This window comes from Daktulosphaira vitifoliae, unplaced genomic scaffold, assembly GCF_025091365.1.
Source record: "Daktulosphaira vitifoliae isolate Bord-2020 unplaced genomic scaffold, ASM2509136v1 Scaffold_4, whole genome shotgun sequence".
NCBI classification, from domain to species: Eukaryota; Metazoa; Arthropoda; class Insecta; order Hemiptera; family Phylloxeridae; genus Daktulosphaira; species Daktulosphaira vitifoliae.
In genome coordinates this window covers 25,826,417-25,849,901 of record NW_026099575.1, presented here as the reverse complement: position 1 = coordinate 25,849,901, position 23,485 = coordinate 25,826,417, and the positions used below count along the sequence as shown (strand labels likewise).

Sequence of the window (23,485 nt, the reverse complement as noted above, 5' to 3'; positions counted from 1 at the left end):
GTTGTTACTAAGTAAAAATTGCAATATATATGTTACACATTTTTAAATCGAATTACAATGATTATATCTTATGATCCTGCTCCAATCATGAGTTATTATTGTAATTATAGATGTGTCTTATGTCACTGTTGTCGCCATTTGCAAACTAACGAGTTGCGTCAGGAGCAGCCAAATATACCACATAGATTTTTAGTATAAATACATTAACTCTCTTATTTTCAGTGGACCCCATTAATGAAAACTATCTCGTTTCATTGTTAGATTGGATAATTTATTTGTCTCCCTAGAACTCACTGTTCGCATTATTCACTGAATTACTTTTTCTATAGAACACCTAATTATGCTTTGAATGCATGTGAAAATGAGGTATTTTATCTTTCGACTTAAAGTTTTCTGTTTCAATAGAAAAGTTATGTAAGATTTAAGAACTCTATTATTTACACGAATTTTTAATTGCTATAGTATTATCAAAACAATTTATTGTAGAATACTAGTCTCAATTTTGGGTTCAAAGAAGAGATTTGTACGTTCTTGTTAAGATGCTTTCTAATAAAAAATATTGTGGTCCTTTGGTTTAAATTTGTTTAATTAATTGGTGTAATATTATTTTTGAAATAAGATTATTAAAAACCCAAGTAACATGGTAAGATTACAAAAGTATACATGGAATAAATATCAAAATTTCCATTTTAAAAATATTCAATATTTATTAAATTTTTCATTTTTTCAAATTTTATATATACAGGGTTGAACAGATCTAACCGACAACTCATATAACTTATGATCTACCTAACATTTTATACTTTCTTTCTTTTTGATCAATTTTTACAATATAGAACTATATTTAAAATATGTTTTATATTATTTTTCACAATTACAAAAAATATTTTAAAAATGAATTTTTTTATTAAAACTTTTTTTTTAGATTTGAAAATTTTATAGATAAGTTTTAAAGAAAAATTTTGATACCAAAATCTCTTATTTTAATTCAGTAGTTACGTTTATACAGCATTTTGAAATTTGTTAAATTTTGATTTTTCTTACAATTTTCCTATTGTATCAAATGTTAGTCCATATTATGTAAAGTACAGAAGTAAACACTTATTACGTTATTTAATAGAAACAGTACGCTATTTCTTTCCATGAAAATTATTAACATTTGGATAAGCATTTGTAATTGACATGAAAAAATAAGTAGTAGTATAATTAAGATTATTAAAAATAATTGTAGAAACATTATCTAAAATATATTGAGTTTATAATTAAATAAGTTCATATATCATAAATTTCAACGTGAATATTAGTGAATAAGTGCATTTATTATCAAATATCCTATAATTATAATCTTACAATGATAGAATCACGCAAATTAATAATTGTTATCACTTTTAAATTGGCCAAATCCCAAGGTGGTGAGTTCAAAGAACAGAATTTCATATATTACTGATAATATTAATATTAATATTAACGGTAATATGTGAATTATCTTTATATTAAATAAATATATTTAACATTATGATAATTGAACAAGAAAAAAATTGTTTAACAATGCATCATTAAAGATATTTCAAATGTTCAATATATGTCAGAAGTATCGAATATTTAATAACACCGATCTGATTTAATTAAGACTTGACAATTAAAATGTTGAAATTTTTTATAAGCAATTCTTTTTCGAATTGTAAAACTTCTAGGATAATATAATATGTGATTATTTGAGTAATAACTTGGTTAAAATAATTAACTATTTGATTTATCGTAGTATTAATGAATTGAAATTTTAAAGTTGTTTGGTAGCATTGTCAATAATTAAACGAAATGTTTAAAATTTTCATAATTATAAAATATTGTTTATAAATATCAATTGTACATCTAATCAGTTACCAAAATATAAAATAAAATAAATTATTGTTTATAAGAGTATTACACTATAATTTTAATTTTACTGTATTAAAATTCAGAATTTATTCGTATAATGTAAAAAGTAAAAGATTCATTGAGTCTTTTGAACAAATAAAAATATAAATGATAAGATTTAAAATAAAAAATTATTTTAAATATTAACTGTCCTTAATGTCTTTAATTTTAACAATAATTTTATAGAGTCAGAATCAAAAATGTTATTTGATATTGCTAAATTTTTACTTTAAACAACTATTTATATTTCAATTTTTACGAAATTTCCATAAAATTCCAGCTAAACAAATAAGCCGAGAAAAAATTCTTTTGGTATTTTTTAACAAAAGACACGGTTTTTGATATCTCTCGAAAAAATTGACTCAATTATTTTCAATAATAAATGTTAATGGCTATTTAAAAGAATTTATTTCTAAATTACAAATTACAAATGAATTTCTTTAATCGCAGTTCAAAGTTTTGTTGATGTTTTTTGTAAAATATATTTTAAATAATCTTTTTAGAAACATAGAACAAAGTTAGTTAAATGTTTAAAATGTATATGAATAAAGTTTTGATCGCTTCAAACAAAAACCTACCGTTAAAAGTCTTTCCTAAAATGATACGTCTTTTATTTGATTGACAAAATACTAATTTATGAAAAACGTAACATATAATTTTTTTTACATAAAACAATATATTTATTTATATATTACTAATGATTACTTATATTTACAATGAAAAACTATTTTCGTATAGATGAAAACAATTAGATTGCATAAAACGATATAATAGTAAAATAATTATTTAAGGCACAATTTTATAATGAGAGACATCTATTTTTATGAAAATATCTAAAGCTTAATATTTAAATATTTTTTTTGTAGCACAACTCTTGACATTTCGAAAGCGATTTTTTCTTACGTGTTTATGTTAAGTGAAATAATTTTAGCTAAAAATGTCCTATGGGTACATTTTTATAATGACGTCCTTAGGATTCTTCAGTCTATTCTTTATTTTTTAAGATATCAACATTTTTATAAAAATTGATTAGTATTTGTAAAATACTATTTAATAAGATTTCAAAATTTGATAAATCTGTTTTGTTAAAATTTAACATCACTTATATTCTACTCAATGACACTTTCGGTAATAACAAAATTATTATTTATAAATTTTAATTTTTTTAATTTAAATTTGTGTTAAACCTAACAAAAACATAAGTATACATTTTTTATTTTAAACAATTTGTTATTTAACTAAGCTCTTCTTAATATTCTAAAAGTATTTTCGTTAACCTTTCTGAACTTGTTAAAAATCTAGCGTACATGAAAATTTACGTTAAAAATTCAATGGTTAAAAGAAGAATATTTTTTGAGTTGTTTAAGCTATAATCTCTACTAGCTTGTTAATATCTAATAATGATATTTTTCAATAATATGAAAAAATGTTATACTCTGATTAAAAGGCATTTCAGTATTTTTTAAAAAGAATATGCTCTCGCGTACAAAATGTTTTTCATTAATTATAAAAGCGACGTCATTTAATATTAATAACAACTATTTGGGTATAATATCAATGCTCTGCAGCATATAATACCACAAAAAAATCCCATTAGATCATCAGCATCTTATACATCACACTGCGGAAGGTAATTTACTTATAACTCAAGTTTAAACTTTAAGCCACCAATTTCTACAAAGTTTGACTTCTATGTAAAACTTTGAATCCTTTTAACTTTTACTCATTTTCACTTTGCAGGCCATAACCATTTATTTTACTTTTAACGCCTTATTTTTACATTAGAAAATTATTTATAGTTTTTTGTTTTGTAACAAATTTACTTGTTTAATTATATAAGTTCAACTATAATTAATTATAGTTATTAATGAAATTAGACTAATAAATTCATTAATATTTTAAGCACATCATTTTACAATTATTTTTATAATTATAGAAATTATCCGATTGTTTATAATGAAATAGTTATACTCATGACACACTTCCGTAATAGTAATTAAAATTAGAACAGTAAAATACAATAGCTAAATGTCAACAATCCAAGGGATAAATATTTACTTAATGACACACTGTGTTTAACCCAGAATCCTTTAGCACATTTTGTATCTTTTGATAAGCCTTTGTATCTAAATTGATTTATACTATAAATAGGCAAAATACTCTGTAATTTTAATTACCATTCTAATTAAAAATTCGTTCCATATTAATTTCTTAACAAATTATTTGTTGCTTTTGTAGGAATTCTTATTTTTAAAATAGAGTATGATTCGTAATTTTAGATAAAAATGGTTGTGTCAATAATAACATATTATTTTAATGTATCTTTTACATAGTAACATAATTCACACTACTCGCCAGTTTACCTAGTTTTCTCAGCAATATTTTTGTTTAATCAAAATTAAACACGCACATAGTCGCGTAAACAATAATTGAGTATACAGTGGGATGAATATATTGACAATCATAACAAAAAAGAACATTTTTATAAAACTTGAATTGACATCTCTTATAACGTACATACAATTACACAAAACTTTTAATTAAACGCTTAACAAAATAATCTTAACATTTATTTTCAAACTTAACTTATTAGATGCATATCGGAAAAAGAAAATTATTTTAAATAATAAATTAAGTATAAATATTTTAAATAATTTATATGTAATATTTAAAACACCGATACAGTTCTCGTTTACATTGTATATATTATTTTGATGGAAATTATTTATTTTTAATTATTCAGAAGAAAATATATGTATAAATTTTCTTTTTTTATGGCAATAAAAGTCAATATGCTTTATCCATTTGATCTGGTTTCGTCAAAGCAAAAAAATTACCTTAGAATATTGATAAACAGAGTTTTTTGCGTTATTTATCAATCTATCGAATCTTGAAAAGTCTTGACACGATTTCTGCTGAATGTTGATAAATTATCTATGCACATAATTTAACACGTCAACTGTCAAGTGTGTACTAGATTAAACCTTTGTCTCACGTGACTAAATATTCAAAATTAATAAGTTATTCAAAGTCTCCAATTTAAATGGTGCTTATGCTTAGAAAATTTCAGCTCATCTATTATCTTGTATTGAGTGTTTGACAATGTTTTATTGAGAAGGTATTTAGAAGGTTATTAAAAAAAAAAACAGCTGCGTGCAATTTCGCCCGTTTAATTATTAACGATTTCGACACTATATTGATTAAACTTTTTTTTTTTGTCGATATACCACTAAAAAATTAATTTAAATCTTTAAAAACTACTCAGACTTTTTGTTTGACTGATATAAAAGATAATCTTACTTGAAATATTTTAAAATTAGTTTCCTGTCAGGTAGTATTTTTATTATAATTTTTGTATTTTAGTATCTGCCTATTGATTTTTGATTAGACAAAGGGTAAAACCAAAGAATGGTCACGCACCCATGTCAGGAATTAGGGCTATGATTAATAATAATTTAAACGATTGTGTTGTTCACAGGGAGGAAGAAAGAGATGGTAAGAATATCAACGTGAACGGCATTTTGGAATGGTTTCCAAGGTCAGTATCTTCAGACAGCATAGTGGAATCGACGTATTGTGTGGACTTGGTGAGAAGATTGCCGTCTCCATTGTCCATAAAGGTGAAAGGACGATTTTGTCCCGGTAAGTACAATGTTACATATAATTTATAATTTTTAAACACTCGATAACTCGTCCACTGGCATTCATTAACATCCTTGAGTTTATATCATTAGTAACTGCGCAGTGACATAAAAAAAACTTGGTTATATTTAGACCAGTTAAAAGCTTAAAAGTCTTGTTTCACTAACTTTGAATTGAAACAAGTGTGTTCATATGTAATTATGATACTAAGTCACCATCGTCGATACATATATTTATAGTATCCATTAAATGTAGGCTATGAAAAACAAAATTATTTGATGCGTTTTACAATTTTTCTGATAAAATTTTGTATATTATTTTTATGAAAGAGTTTTATTATACCTTTTGATATATTGAAATCTTCCTTTCTATCTAACATATGCTCAACATTTAATAGAATACCCCTTAACCTGCACTTATTTTAGTTTTCAAAAATCATGGCATTAGATAAAACAACCTTGGCTTCCCTATTCAGACATAACCCGTCCATTAAGGATAAAAAGCTTAGCTAGTAATGTAACCGACTACACTAGAAAGTGTATAAATAAACCTCTTTAAATGTTTTAGTCCAGTCTGCCGGACACTAAAATACAATGGTCTGAAAACAGGGGATTTATCGTAGCTGACACGAATCTTGCGATACAAACTTATATCTAAATAAAGAATCTTTTATGGCCCCAATAGATTTTAACTATGCGAAGTCGAGAAGGTATTGGTTTTTGTACTAAGAATATATTTATGTATTTATACATTGAACATGAAAACGCCACAGTTTCATGAAATATTATTAAAACCTATAATTCATTTACTTTATACTATACTACAAGTATTTTGTTGAAAAAATTATGTTTTTAAATCCCATGAGAATCTAAAAAATCCATATACTTTTCCATGGCTATTTATCAGAACTTCGTATTTATATAAGACACATTGTATGTAATAAATAAAAAAAATTTTTCTTTATTCTTTTCATTAACTTTAAATAATTTTTAAACTTAAAAGACTCACAACAAAATGATCAATAAATGTAATGATAAAAGTATTTTACAATTAATGTAATTCAAAAAATAAAAACATATAAGATACATGAATGTATTATGTTATATTTTCTATTATTAATTAGGAATAAAGGAAGTTTATTAATTAAACTTAATCAATATAATTGATTAAAGTAAGTATAAATTATTAATAATAATAAAACTATTAAACTAAAAATATAAATTAAATTACTTTATTTCAATTATAAAAAGTAGAACTATCATGTAAGTATGTAATTCAAGGAACTTGATAAGTCTATTTTTTATAGAAAATTTTTTGAATAAAATTAAAAATGATGAAGTGCCATTAAAATAGTCTTCTATTATTAATAAAAATCTCTAAACAATCTTTACAAATTTATCACATTTTTTTTTTATGTAAAGTGATTTCACAAATGTATTTTATTGTCATATAAATTATCCAACATTTTTCATAAGTTATACAAATTAATACTTTTTTCAACAAAACAATATCTAAATTTACCAGATACTTAAAAAATAACAGATTAAAAATAAAACAGTAACATATTTAAAAGAGTAAAATAATTAATGATTTCGATTTTTTAGACCTAGCTTTTCTGATTTTTGGTCAAGATAAGAGAGTAATGTTTACACAACTTAATCATTAATCGACTGCCAACTTAGTAAAAGTTTAATTCTTAGTTCGTAAAAATAATTAGTATAAAAGTTACTATAAGTTCTTAGCTGTTCATTGATTATTAAAACTTAAATTAAACTTTTTTTACTTAGAATTCGATAGAAAAAATATTTATACTGCTATGAAAGCATAACTAATAACATTAAATATATATTACGTCGTTTAGAAATTACCAACATTTAATAGCAAACATTTGATTTTAAAAAATTTGTGCACACAGTACTGAATTTCTGAGTAAAGAAAAATTTCTTTGTTGCCGATAGTATAAAAAACAGGATTTTATATTTGATAATTTCTAGTAACAAGTTTTAAAGTTTAATTTCCCTTAAGACAATATCATGGCGTAAGAACTATAATAACTAATATATGTAACTTTTTTGTTGACACTTTTTTATTTTTTCAAACTATTGGTCATAACATTCAATGTGTCCTCTTAGAGTTTGAACTTTTTAGTTGTGATTTAAACTATTTGGTACATTATGAAAAAATTATCACTAAATTTAAATACAAATGCTGATTTTTAAAAACATACGTCTTTAAAATTATTTTGTTTTGCGATTAATATTATGATTGTTTGTACATTTTTTAACAAAATTTATTAAATTAAAATATACCTACTGAGATTGACCTTATGAAATATTATACTTACAAGTTTAATGAGTACTATAATAATAATATCAGAGTATATGTGCATGTATTCTATTTCAAGATTTAATATAATTTGTAATAACTTCGACAAAATAATAAATTATGATAGACGTATGGAGTATTAGTTAGGTTATGACGTTCTATCTTAGTATTAACACAGTGTACATATTATTTGTTGAACATGCAAACTCACTTCTGTAGGTCGTAAAGTTTGAAAATTAATGCATTTCAGTATAGTATATTTCTCTTCTACTTCTTGACATTAATAATGACTAGTCGAAAAACAATTTATTAATGATAATAAATCTACGTGAACCCTCCGTTGTTAGGATAAAATTCCTCGTAAAAGAATATTATATCACTTTTTTAAAGCAAAAAATTTAATGTTGTTTTACACTGTCGAAGTGATATATCAAATTCAAAGTCTTTTTCGTGATCCGTGAAAAATATTTTCGTTACTCCTTTTAAGTAACCTGATAATATAGTATTGTAATTTAAACTAAATTCATTTAATTCATTTTAAGTGTTCCGCTAAAGTGAACTAAATAAGTTGCAATGAATAAATATAAATCGCACTTAGATTTGGATAAAACACGATAAGCCATAAATAAATCTATTAGCAATACATTCAATAATGAAAAAATCATAATCATTTTCAATAAAATATTACTGAACTTGGTGTAATATTAAGTGGTCAATATAAAATAATTGAATTATTAAATGTATTATTATTCAGTTTTAGACAGACTTTAACAAAAAAACAATAGAACTTAATTTCGATTATCTACTATTTATTTTGACTTGTGATAAAGTAATACCAAAGAGATCTTATTACTAGAGGTATAATAATATTATTATTTACAATTTCAATTATTATTCATTTCAATTAGATAATTATTTAAGCGATGATAAATTTTATAGTAAAAATTTGGTGTGAAAAAATTGCGTTTCCTCTATCCTTTTAATAATAAACGCTTATTTTTGATATTACGTAATGAACACATATAATAAACTTGAATATTTAAATTTTCACAAACTATAATTAAACTAAAAATTGAATTAATAAGAAATTTTGCTACTCAATTTTTGCTTAAAATCTACTCTATAAAATGCTTTTTTTGATATATTTTAGAACTGATGTTTTATATTTTTTAAATATTATAATTTAGTTACAAATTATAATACAAAAGTGTAATAATTGTTAAGAAAAATAGTTACTATATCAAAAGTTATCAGATACGACCATATCATATACTTGCATAATTAGCCAATTATACAATTTGCATAATATTGAATCTGAAAATTTATATATAACAAAATATCTACCCGATTTGGAAATTACATTTTACAAATTTACTGTCGCTGTAGATAACAATAATTACAACAATGACAACAAGAACTGATTGATGTTTCCAGTATAACTAAATTTAGTTTCTCCAAAGAAGTATTTCGTGAATACTAGACTGCACTGATAAAAACAAATTTAAATTCCATGCATTATACGCCTATTCACGCGCTCTTTTAATCTTGTAGTTTTACGTGATTCTCTGGCTCAAACGGTTTAGAAAGATATGTCAAGCGCAGCTATAGCGTTAGGAATTATAGAGATGCTTTTATAGATTCTAAAGGATTATTTTTCAGTATATACTTCATCTTGAATCAGGAAATTTCATGGTTTAGAGAAAATGTACCCTGCGTGAAACTTATTTGTAAACGAGTGTTAAAAAAAATGTAATTTTAGTGAGTCTATAAAATTGTAAGAGCTAATACTACAGTAATAAACTACTATACAATTCCAGCTGACTAGCCAAAGCAATAATAATCCTTTATGAAATGTTCGAATGAGGATTTGTGAGTATAGTTTTATTTCACCTACGTATCTTATATATATTTTGTATTGTGTTTAAAATTTAGCCAGTTTTTCATTTACACTGGCTGAGTTATTCGTACATTTCCAAATAATAGTCTAGAATATAATGTTTAATAGACTATTTAACAGTAACATAAATTTAAAGTCATAAGTAAATCGAGTTGATGCTTAAAATTGAAAGGAAACCCATTTTATAAATAAAATATTTTTTTATTATTTGTAAATTTGATATGTGTATTGAATACAAATGAGTATATAAATCCTTTATAANAAATTGTCATACTTGTCTAGCGAATTGCTTAAACACTTTATATGCACAATTCAAAAATTCGGTTCACTTTAAAATTATTAAATAAAATAATTAAATTCATGTCACGTTAAACATTAATTGTAAATTTGATATGTGTATTGAATACAAATGAGTATATAAATCCTTTATAAACATGTCTAATCATTTGTCATTTATTTTAGNTTTTTATTATTTGTAAATTTGATATGTGTATTGAATACAAATGAGTATATAAATCCTTTATAAACATGTCTAATCATTTGTCATTTATTTTAGATTATTGAATTGCATAATAAGAGTATATTCAGAAAACTTAGAGATCTTGTTTAAAATCGACTGTTAAAAAAACAACTGTCAAATGATAATACTATTTGAACTAATAAAAATAATACAAACCACTTATTAAACAACTAATAAAAATAACATTCGTTTTGTGTTAAACATTTCTCTGACGAGTATGTTATATGATTAGTAGGCACTTTTAGTTTGGTTAATTTGTTAAAATTATTATGCTTCTATTAGCCAAAATATTGGTTCGTAAAAAGTCTATGCTCTGGATACAGCTTTGTTTAGATCGATGAACTTCAAGAGACATTATTCATTTTTTATTCGCTTTAGTGATTTTCATCTTAGTCGTATCATTAGATAGAATATTATAAATTAAATACATATGACAGAAATTAGATCAAATGCGAAAATATTCATTCAATTATAGTGTCTAAGTTTGTCAGAGATGTTGTGATTATATATAAAAAACGGTATGATACACAATTTATTTATAGCTACTGGTAAGTGACTTGATCATCAATATTATTAATTATTATTATTTGTAATGAATATTGTGTTAATACGTTCAATAAAATCGACAAATAAATAAAATTTTAATTTTTAAATGTTGAACATTGACATCGATATAAATTACAACAAAATTTTTATTTACTATTTTTGATGAAAAAATAGTAATTTCAAAAATATAAAACTAAGTGTATCCATTCAAATTTGTTCGAGTGTTTCTATCATTTCAAATAGAAAAAAAATATAAAATTATTATAACTACAATTTCAAAACATTAATTTAAAACCACACGAAAACAACCTAATAAAAGCGTTGAGAATCGGTATTCGGTGATTAGGACATGGAATGTCTTGCGTCTAAGGGCACATAATGCAACCAGATCAGGTCTCGAGTAATTTTTTTCTTATAATATAAGTTGATTGGCGTCTGGCATAAGAGCGTGTGTGCTTGTTTTCTTTTTTTTCACGGTGTTTCCACTTTATAAAAAATCATGTGTGCGTGTTGGTTGTCGCGGCTACGGCAATCCGATCACCCGACTGCAACAAAAAACTGGTTTTTGTCGCATAAAACGTTACCCCGGGCAATCAATCGCCAACTGATGCGAGGTCTCTTCGTTTAACTCTTGTCCATCTACACATAGCCCCCCTAGCTTTCCCACTCGACCTTCTATTACACTGCACGTTTAAGAGAGAACAAGAAAACTCCATTGTGTTCATATAAGCACGCCCCTCCGCGCATGAATGTATCTATATGCTTGTAATATATATATCCTATCTGTGTGTGCACACTTATTGCTAACATATCCCTGTTAATATGTATTCAGTAAAACGTGTATACCGGTGCATGCATCACAATAATTTTAATGAATAAAAGGCGGCGAAGAGAACAGAAGAGGGTAAAAGTCCGTATGTCAGCGGCTCCGTGTAGTTAGATTGGAAGAACAAAAGAAATGGCCAGTGAAAATAGCACAACCGTGATGACAACTATTCCTTGTTGAGCTGCAACAATACAATTCATTGTCCGGCAATTGCCTTTTATGGTTTTATTGACATCGAGCTTGGGCAGAGCTAGAATACTTAAGTATCTGTTTTGTATAATAACAGAAATGGATTATGCTTTGGTATAGACAGTAATGAAACTTAATACACCATTTCATAGATATTTCATGCAAATTATTGCAGGTATATATATAATGCATTACAATATTCTGCGGTTTTATGTAATAATACATTGTTCATAACACTATTTAAAACATTTCAAAAGTTTATTAAAATCAATCCAAAACAATGACAACATAAAATGTTTTTTATTTTATTAGATATAATACTGGAAATTATGTATAAATAGTATACTATTGTGAATACTATATGTGCTAATTTTTCAATACTTCAAATAATTTATACTCAGTCAATAAAATGTCTATAAAAATTGTATTGTAAACATTTTATGTATTTATTTATAAAAAATTGCGGAAACTCATCAATGATAATTTATGTAATTATTTAGAATTCATTTTAAACACCACTTGAAACAAAAATATATGATTTTTATATTTTAAGAAAAGTTGGACAGATTAAAGGAAATAGTTAACTCAAGTTAAGTTAATTTTTATAAGAACAATGTCAATTATTTAATAGTTAAAAAATATCACAATATCAGTTGGAGAATCATGTAAAGTAATTATTATTTTCTTTTCGATTTCTTAATTTTTAATGAGCAACGTTAGTTCAATTACAGAAAATTATAATCAAAGTTTAAAAATTTTTACTCCCTCTAATTACAAATAAATGTAATATTATAAAAATATATTATTTAGGATAGGGGAAAATTTAATTGAACTGCTTCATTCTAGCAATTTTTATAAGTAATTGTATTTGTTTCATTTAAACCACGTACTCAACTTATAAAGACAATATTTATGAAATTTTTAATTTAGTTTGATTGTTATTATTTAATGAACTAAGTTAATTAATCTAGTTGAGTCAAAAATTAAAAAAAAGTTAACTTCATAACTAGTTAATGCACACGTTTGATTTTGAAATCAAACGTCTTAATTATAACAGTGTAAAACGGTTTTTGTTATTTTAAAAATTATCTTTAAAAAATATCAATCACATAAACATACATTAATTGACAGCAGTCACATAATATGAATAAAAAAATTATAAAAACAACTGTTAATCATTTTCTGCACCAAACCGTCAATGTACTTATTTGATATTAGCAAAATAAGTAACACGAGTTAAAAAAGTTATGCTGTATATGATCTTATAATATTTAAAAGATTACCATAAAATTAGATAGTTAAAAAAGTATATTAACAATATATGTGTTACTTCAGTTGTATACACAGTGTATATAGTTAAAAAAAAAACTCACTGGCAATAAATATAATTAAAGATAACCGAATGCACAGGCGCTGGGTTATGTACTTACGCTTCGTTTACATCTTAACGAGCCGTTTCTTTAGAAAAACTAGTAATAAAGTAAACAAATTCGAAATAATAAATTATGTGGTAGCGGGTTGTCTACTTTCCTATCAACATATCTCCATTCTTGGCTGCTGTGTGACTCGGACCATTCCGCCGGCGACAAGTCCCACGAACCGTCAGTCATTCTGAAGATGAATTTCTTCTGTGTTTGGTTCGTGGAGATTTTTTTACCAAGAATCGTATTAAGGCACGATGACCCTCTTGAGTGTATACAAACAAATATTGCATACCGACCTGCAGACATTGTACAGCATCATAGTCCTCGACCAAGTAGGCGAAGACGACGGTAGACGTCTAGACTGAAATTTACTTTATACGTGTGACTTCATTATGATTATTATTGAAACAATTTATATTTTGTATATAAATTTGAATATCCATGGTCATCGGGTTCCCATAATAGGGTGTCCTTAATCCGAATCATTAAAGCATTTTATGTTGTATTTATTTGTGATGTATTTTACTTAATTACAATTCAAATAATTTTCAAAAATCGTATTTATCAAATATGCTTGATTAAGTATTGATTGCAATCAGATATTTTTTTAATTTTAATTGATAACGCATAATATTGATAAAACATTGTATTAGAACATTTAGTTTATTAATTCTAAAATAAAAAAAAATTATCATTCTGTAATTTTTTTCAAAAAGCACAGAAATCCTGGTATAATTTCAACTGTGATTGTGTTTTTAATTTCTTTTCTTAAAAATTTTTTAGTAGCTACTGAATAATGGGAAAAATGAAGACGAAATTTTATTGTTAACGTATAAAGGTTAATATTCGTTTAAAGTATTTAAGTGTGATATTTATTAATAACAAAAAAAAACCGTCATTATTGAAAATTTTAACATATTTTAGAATTCTATAAATTCAATGAAAATACGTCATCCATAATATAAAATATCTAATTATTTTTTTATAAAACTTCATAACAATTTGGTAAACGCCATTAAGTGATTTTTTTTTCAGTGACTTTAACGCAACTGCGTAAAGTTGTGAAAATTAACCCAAGTATGTTCATCCATAGATTATTTATTACTTGATTTTAAATGTAGGTCTCTCGGAAACGTTAATTACAATAAATCAAGTACATGTCTAAGAAAGGAGTGGTAAAGGCAATCGTCACTCCTCCGCATGCATTTAACCACAGCAAGAAATAGACAGATCTCGTACAAAATCGTTGGGAAGTAAAACATGCATAATAAAATCGAGTCCAACGGTTTTTGTATCTAAATTTTTCATTGTTGTTTCTCACGATAGAAGGTGCTCGTCAGTACTCATCCAAGACTTTTATGGTTTTTGTTTCATATTATCGAATACGTCCGGGTCGGTGATAAGATTGAACGTCCGAGAGAATGTGTGCCAAGTTCAGTAAATACTGTAATTACTGCAAAACGCCCCAGAGACCAGACTGCAAGACCTGATCTTTTTGTTCACCCCGAGACGTCGCACGACCATTACTATAACAGTATCCTCGGCAGTCGTCGTGTATCCTGTGCGACTCCCGCAAAACCGGTTTAGGCTTTTTTTTCGTCTTTCGTACTTATACATACACTGTGTATGTTATAATTACCCAGACATGTTCAAAGTGAGTGCACACGATCGCTGTTGCCGTGTCTCCCCTCACATCTGCAGCCACCGAAGAAACCGGGTCGGCGCTGCCAGTAGTCGGTACGCACGGGACGTATCGCCGGTGCCGCCGTTCTTTTGGTCCTAAACTTGACCGGTCCACGGTGGGGGTAAGTGCAGGAGGCTCAGCATGCACTCTAATAATAATAATAATAATAACAGTATAGTATGTGCGCACACAATGACGATGACCAACGTGGTGCTACAGCGGTGGAGGTGGTCTTTGACATTGAAGTTTATTGACACCGCCGCGGCACACAGTCTCTCCTTATATATTCACTCGGCCAGGTAGGCCGCCGCTTCCGACAATCCGCTACCGTACCACCGCTGTGCAATCTAATACATAATAGTAATACACGTATAGTGGTACCGTCGTGTACAATCTCCGGCCACGGTGTTCAGTATAGTGCGCGTCGCACGACTCATCGGCCGTCTGTGCCGTGTGCGTGCATTCGTTTTTTTTTTTTGGTCTCGTTACGAATGTTAAAAAATTATTAATTGTCGGTGAAACGTTAATGAACGAAACACAATGATATGCTACATGCCTCGGATTCAAGTGAAAGAACGCCTCATTAAGTTCCGTTTTGAAGCAGGTAATGAATGTACTATAACACTTCTCTCGTGATACAACTCTTTCTTGTTACTTTAAAATATATTAAGACATATGATTTAATACATATTTCTAAATCATTAGCGTCTGATAATTAAATTTATATCACTTAAGCGACTGTAATCTAGTCATTTTCATTGCATAAATATCAAAGTAACAATTATAAAACTCAGCTGAAAAATAAAATTATTACATCATCTACAGGTGGTCCAATCCTATTTTTGAATGAAACGGTTGGCTTTATATGTTCTTTTATTATTAAAATTTATATTTTACAAGGATATACCATGATTAATGAATTCGATCATTCGACATTTGATTTGCATTATTAAAAAAAACTAGTGTAACATTATACATAATGTAAATGTAAACTCTAGATAACATCAAGTTATTTAAGTAACTAATAAAAAACTATATCGAGTTAATTATTGTACAATAATATTATGTGCGTATTACACAATTATTAAAGAACTGAAATATTTATGGCTGTACAGATACATATTTAAATTATTACATTTATAACCTAATAAAACTTTTTTTTATACATTTTTAAGTTTTGGACCACATTAAAACTATATTTTTTAATTATTTTTCTCTAATAAGAAAAAAAATGTATAAATAAATTTTTTTGAAATATCAAAATGGCCATTTTTAGCTCTTTTCGTACAAAATATATTGATGAGTTATAGTGTTACAACATTTTAATATATATCCACTATATGTGTTAAAAAAATTGTAACTTAATGAGTACATATCTTAAAGTTTAATCAATCCATTAAATATATTTTTAAAAGGCTACATTTTTTTTTTAATTTCAAGAAAATAAAAATAATAATTTTCATTTTCTGAATCAAAAGTTCTTGAAGATGTTAATATCTGGTAGGACTTTTTATAACATATTGTTTATTTAATATAAAAATAATGACATTCTTCTAAATTAAAATGATTGACTATACAAGATATGTATAATAAAATATATTAATATTACAACTTTAGATATAAGAGTGCTAAATATGATTTGTAAATATTAAATACCAACCACCAAATTAATACTTTCTTGGAAAAACTTAATATTCCTTGAAATGGGTAATCAAACCTGAAAGTCAGTTAAATAAATTTAATGCATCTGTAGTTTCCACACAACTGGTTTTCTACTAGCTTTATTTAAACATCATCAACGTCTGACCTCGTTATAAATCAGTGCAATTTTCCCATTATACATTTAAATTCTAGACAATGTTAATCACAGTTATTAATTTTTTTTCTGGAGCTTATACCAGAATATTTTTTTTTTTAGATTTCAACAAGTATAACAAATGAAATATTAATTAAGAATATTACTTGTATATGTTGGAATTTACCATTCATTTTATCTTTTAAAGTTTTTAATATCAATTAGTTCAAAGCTAAGTTTGTAAAAGTACGTCATATTTGTCTCTGAAAACAAAGATGGATTTCTTGTAGACTCCAAAAAATCCTATTCTTAATTATCGAACTCAAAGATTAATCCTGTATATTCTATGAAAGCAGTAGAAAAGGAAAATATACAAAAAATATCAATACAATGTCAAATTTCTACAACAAATTAAAAAAAAATTGTATATAGTATACAGAGTAATTTATTAAAAACTATCCCTAATTTTCGTTGAATATTGATTTTTTTTTTTTTTTGAAAAGAGTAGATTTAAATTTGATTTATTTTTTTATAAAGTATATACCAACTTAATTGTTGATAACTTTTTTATTTAGAATTAAGGGGAAACTTTCGAATGTTAATCGGGTACCTATTATTATTTTTTTACTATTATGTGTTGAATGGATTAAGTAAAATTTTGACAAATGGATAAATAGTATAGAATTTTACTTTTTACTCATACTCATAATAATTATTAAAAATGAGCAAAAGGATTGCTATACGTAATAGTATTAAATCTTGCATTATGATAAACACTACCTCACCCCTCCGTTTCTGAATTTTTAAATACTAATATCTCAAAAAGTGATAAAAACAGCTACTTGACCAGTAAACATTTTATTTAAACCATTTAATAATAAAAAACGATAAATAGGTTGACATTTACTCTAAATAGTTACCCTTAGAAATGATTTCTCTATACAATAAACTTCATATTTACTAAGATTCATAAAAATAAATAAAATTTAATTCTGTACACTTTCTGATAAAAATCATTATTTAACAAAAAATACCTTCTCAGCTTCGCATCGAAGCTAAAAATGGGTGGTAGTACCCATTTTTATTATTATAATTTTTATTTGTTTTATAACGTGCTGCAAAATTTTTTATTTACAATTTCAATAAAAAAAACTAAGCCTAAGACATCTATATTGATTTTTCAAAACGCACTTCAGTTGTATACTTTACATATATAAAAATTAGAGCGTTTCCAAATTGCCAACATAAGCTTAAACTATTGTCATTTTTTCGTTCGTCTTTGTTCAGCGGACCAATCAAAGCGACATCAGTTTAACGATGTGTTTGCATCCTAATAAACTAAATAAATAAAACTCTTAACGTTTGAAAAGGTAAAATGTTTTTTTATTGACTACCAGATAAGATGGTTTTTTGAAATAGTCGTCTTAAACTGAAAAAAAATACAGTTGACAATTTTTATTGTTAATTCAATTTTCGTTACTCGAACAAAATATTCGTTAACTTAATAATTTTTTATTCTCTTAACAAAAATCTTTATTTAATCAACAAAAAATGATTGTTTGCTGTATATTAAAAATAAATTTGTTGATCTTACTAAGGCTTTCATTTTTAACTATAGCTTGAGAAAGAAACGGTATTTTTTGTAATGTATTCAAAGTTTTACTTAGTGACAAAAAGTAATCGAGTAAATGCATTTTTACACTAATAATTTATTAATAAATATAATGGAAAAAAAATAAAAGTAATAAGAGATTTTGTATTAATACCGTTGCTGATTATACATTAAAACAAAAATTTAATGTCTATAAATGTAATATGTGATATATTGTTATTACTAGATCGTTATTGGTTTTTTTTTACTACAAAAAGTTTAATGCCGCACAAAGAACTGTAAAAAATATTATAAATGGTAATGTTATGACGGAACGCAATTTTAGAAACTTTACAACATGTTTTTTATTGTTCGGTCTAGTTGTTTCAATTTTAACGATCATATTTTCTGAAAGCCCGTATGTTTTGATGATCCTTTGGAAACAGTTTCAGCGAACCAAAGATATTAAAAATCAAATGATTATGAAAATGTACAAATCTTCTTTATTAGAATTGTGAACGATTTTTATGTCAGTAAATTGTATTTTTTTAATTTTTTAATGAGTGTTGAGTTTTTTATTTACGTCGGACATGATTTATTAAATTACAGTTGTCGGATAATGAGCATCATACGACAATGTTCACGATTAACATTTTTGATAATTATCGTCCCGTCCATTTCTCTTTATATAAAGTAATTTATCAAAGGGTAGTAAAAAATAATGCACTGATTCGCGCACGCCTGCCAGTTTTTGAATAGTTATAATCAATACAGTTATTCAACGATAATAAATAAATGAAAATTCAGTCATAACATTTCATCAGATCGTTCGTTACTATCCGATTACATAAACAACATACAGTTAGACTGGATCATTGGGTATTGAAATTAAACGAAGTAATTATGGCAATAATCTTATCCATTTGAATTCATAATTCTACGGTAATTCATTAGTAACCCGTTTAAAAACACATATCTATGGCCACTTACAATGCAAACTTATATTACAATGATTGTTATTGTCGCATCTAAATCTTAACAACGCTCTGACTAGCTCATTCGATGTTTATCTTAAATAGTTTATTAATTTCTTTTACTTTATTGTACAGATTTTTATCGTTGGCAATGTAAACGAATCACGTTGTTTTATGGTTCTTTTTTTTGTGTGTGTGTGTTAGTTTCAAACGGCGATCGATGAGTACGAGAAAAAACACGTTTGCTGTCCGGTCGCCATAAAAATTAATGGAAAAACAAAACAAAAACTCACTCGCGACTTAATGTTAATACGTGTTTTGTAAGTGTTCAGGAGTAATGCGGAATTTTTTTCTCGTACTAATTTATGCTGTTAACTATGTAGCACTTGTTACAAAGTATTCGTTACAATGTTCCAGCAACTATTGTCACAGTTTGTTAGGGTAATAGAAAAAATGACTACTAACATGGCTTTACGATAGCCGTTAATAGTTTGCAGTTAACAAGTCCTAGCGAAATGCTAAAGTATAATCGCCAACACATAATCGTTAAATTAATTCAGTTTTATCAATCCCAGTAACACGATTGCTAAAGTAAAATATGAACGTTTCGGTGTTTTTAATTCGCAATCAATCTAAATTATCAAACTTACCAGTTAATTTTTTGGAACTTCAATTACGTAGTCGCATGTGTGGTCGATTGTTATGAAATCTACAAGTTTTCTTGCAGTCTACGGGAACTTAAGGTGTAATAAAGTAATTGGCTTACGCTAATCGAACAATTGCGTGGGCGTAGACAGCCAAGAGGATACGCAGCTCTTACGCATACTCGTATCGTTTTATTAGGTACCTTATTGACTCGGAACTGTTGTAGGGCATCCGCTGTTATTACAATATCATCATTGCGTTGAAGATTAAATTATTCAATAGGATCCTTTTTTCTTTACTCAGCGTTATGCTTTTTTTCTGTAATATATTTTTACAAGGTTATAAAACGCGTGGGGGTCAACGCACTAAGAGTATGGTCGCTACCGAAATTATTTTTCATTTCTATGTTCACACTAAACGGATTTTTAATTTATATATTATGTAAATGTAATCGCCTAGCCCAGTAGTTACCCTTAGATAGAGTAACATTCTGTTTTAATCATTTATCGTGAAAAATGTTCCGAATAACTTTTATGCTTCAAAGACATGAATATTTTTTGGTACCATAAAAAAATTAATTTGTTAAGTTTTTTGTTCGACGTTTATTTTTCGTGTAATTATTCGCGGACAAACCCGATTTATCGAATCCGCAAAATTATTGATTCACATAATGAGGGTTTTGTTTAAATTTGTATTTGTCTCATTGAAATATAAATCACGTAGACGATGGTGGTAAATCGGTTGATTTAAAACTAAATTTCTTAATTCTTCTTTATTTACGTGTAAACTTTAAACCAATTAGGTTGGTCGCAATATTCAATTTTGATACGCATGTTAGCCTTAGTGACGTTATTTATTTATCTTGTGTGTGGGTTTCCGGGTTTAAACGGCAATTCGGATGACAGCGGTGTACTGTCAACGCCATTTATGAATAGAAATATTACTATATATTGTACAACTGATGTATGTATGTTTATACAAATAATTTTGCAAAAGCTTTACTATCGTGTGCACTACCACAGAGTACAAATTACTACGCGTTTTGTCATTATTATTACAAATTCCTTTCGCTCTCTCTACTAGAAAATACATGGCAGTCAAAATTAACCGTTTAATGATTTGCAAACGTTTCGCTTGCCGAGACATTGGATATTAAAGAAATGTGTTTGATAAGTATTTTAATAGGAAACAAAAAAGTATAAAAAAAATATTGATATAGAACTAGTGATTTATTAATTACTTATTTACCTAATATTAAACAAAATCGTTATAAAACCTTAATTTGACTGATATTTTAAACATTAAATTTTAATAAAAATTTTTATTTTTTGTATATCATTATTCTACAGTATATATTAATTTAAAAAAAAAAAAATATGGGAAAACTTTATAAAAAACTATATTTTGTAATTTTAACGCCATAACGATTTTTAAACAACACAGTTCGCTAAAAAAAAGTCTAAAGCATTAATATCTGCTAAACTTTAAATGTGCTTTTTGTCGTGAAATTATTTAAATAAAATCGTATAGTTAAATCAATTTAAATTCTTTCCTTGGAAAACCTGTTAAAATTCCATTGTAATATGGAACAATGGATAAAACAACTGTTCATAAAAACGTATAATCTAATCGTTATTTGGAAAACGATTTTGTGAACATTATTTATACTTTATACACTTTTTGATAAACTTTACCAAAATAATATACACATTTTTTTTCCTGAAATATTAATGCTCGCGCTGTTAATGCGAAGCTATTGAACACATTGCAAATTCCGAGGTACTGTAGTAGGGTAGAGTGGAGCTAGTTGTTACAGTTGAGATATTTTTTATTCGAATTGTAATAACACTACTTAGTATCTACATGTGGTAGTATAGTGTTTTATGGAGTAAATGTACTACAGTTGAGTAAAACCAACTAGTTAAAAAAAATTAGTTTTTCAGGGCCCTAAATATTTCGGGTAGCATCCGACTATCACGTGAATAATGTGTCATTTGTCTTATTGTTAGGTATATAACTTCATAAGCATGGCCGATGCACATTACATGATATTTAAATTTTCTCTCTAAACAAAAATAAAAAACAGTACTGATCATTCAGTATTCGTCTGTCTTCTGTGTAAAAGGCGACCGTAAACCTACGTATTGATACGTTGGTTTCAATCAAACAGAAACAATTTTGTCTCTTGACCTCCAAGTGTCCGGACATTTACAGTCCGTAATGGATCGTGTAGCTTACACCTGTACTTTGAAGCACATTCGTGTGGTCTGAGACGCGTGTGTCATTATCATTTCGTAACATCTGACACGGTCCATGCACGCGACATGTGTACCATAACGGCTGTTAGTCAAGTCCGACCGGTGGAAAAGAATTTACGACGTGTAAACCGAGAATCATATACATATCTTATGACATTGCTGTGAACAACACCGATGCACACAAAAAACATGTACAAATGTGAAAATCCCGGTATGGCATTTTTCACGTTTCCCTAGACCGTATGAAATAAAAATCATGGGAAAGNCCCTAGGCCGTATGAAATAAAAATCATGGGAAAGTATGTAGTTTGTATGTATTGAGGAGGTCAAGGTGACTGACTCACATCTAGCTCAAAAATAATATTACTTTTAAAAACTTTACCGGTAAACTTTATGTAGGCGACTTGTTAAACAAAACATTATTAACAGTAATATAGCGTGGAGCGGCCATTTTCCTTTTATAGCTGTAGTTGATTATTTTTAACTTGGAAAATTGGAACTAATATAAATTTCACCTTATCTGCTTAATCACCTATTTCGAAATTATTTTTGAAATATTTATTTATTAATCAATCCTTATTATATTGATATAATCGGTCCTTGAGCTATCGTATGTAATTAAAAACATGTAGGTTTATTATTTTTAATATCTTTAAATTTATATTTTATGCGTTTTCCATATGCAAAAAAAAATATTTAAAACATATTTTTAACTCTACAATTTTATCGAAATATCAATTTTCATATTCATTAAAAAATGAAAGCTATTAATGAAAGCATTGATTTTTTCACGGTATCTTTTTTTAATAAAAATAATTGTGTAGTTCTTTTTTTTTAGTTTATCATTGTTAAACATGTCTTTATGTATAAGTAAGAAATAAAGCAAAGATTAAACAATATTATAACAGATTATTATTGTGAGTTGAGTGTTCAACAATATTCTGTATTCAGATGACATGGACTTATTTTAAGTTGACCAAATTTTCTGTTCTACTATTTGAACGTTTTGCCTTTTCAAACAGTTTTATATTCTCCTGTTTCTCATAAAACGCCTACGTCTCAGCACTTGGCTTGGGGTATAATAGCAATATAAAGTTATTTGTACTCTTTCTGAGCTCTCGACTGCCGTAGTTACTATTATGTGACAGAAAGTGTCGTAAACTTAAGGAAATACTAAAAACATTTTTTTTCTTGATAAACAACATGAGATACTGGGATCCTCAGTAGGTATACTGAAGCTGCTGGCTAACAA

At 26.6% G+C, this 23,485-nt stretch overlaps 1 protein-coding gene across 5 annotated transcripts in view; it reads left to right on the top strand.

Annotated features, from left to right (window-relative positions):
• Nucleotides 1–23,485, top strand: part of LOC126903719 (ankyrin repeat and fibronectin type-III domain-containing protein 1) — a 100,493-nt gene that overhangs the window by 45,123 nt on the left and 31,885 nt on the right. For 4 of the 5 annotated variants that reach the window (XM_050682132.1, XM_050682129.1, XM_050682130.1 and 1 more), the window contains one exon: nt 5,396–5,559. In XM_050682132.1, the coding sequence (XP_050538089.1) occupies nt 5,396–5,559 (164 nt within the window). Of the gene's footprint in view, nt 1–5,395; nt 5,560–15,245; nt 15,575–23,485 lie in introns of those variants that run through there. The other variant, XM_050682136.1, reaches the window with a different exon arrangement.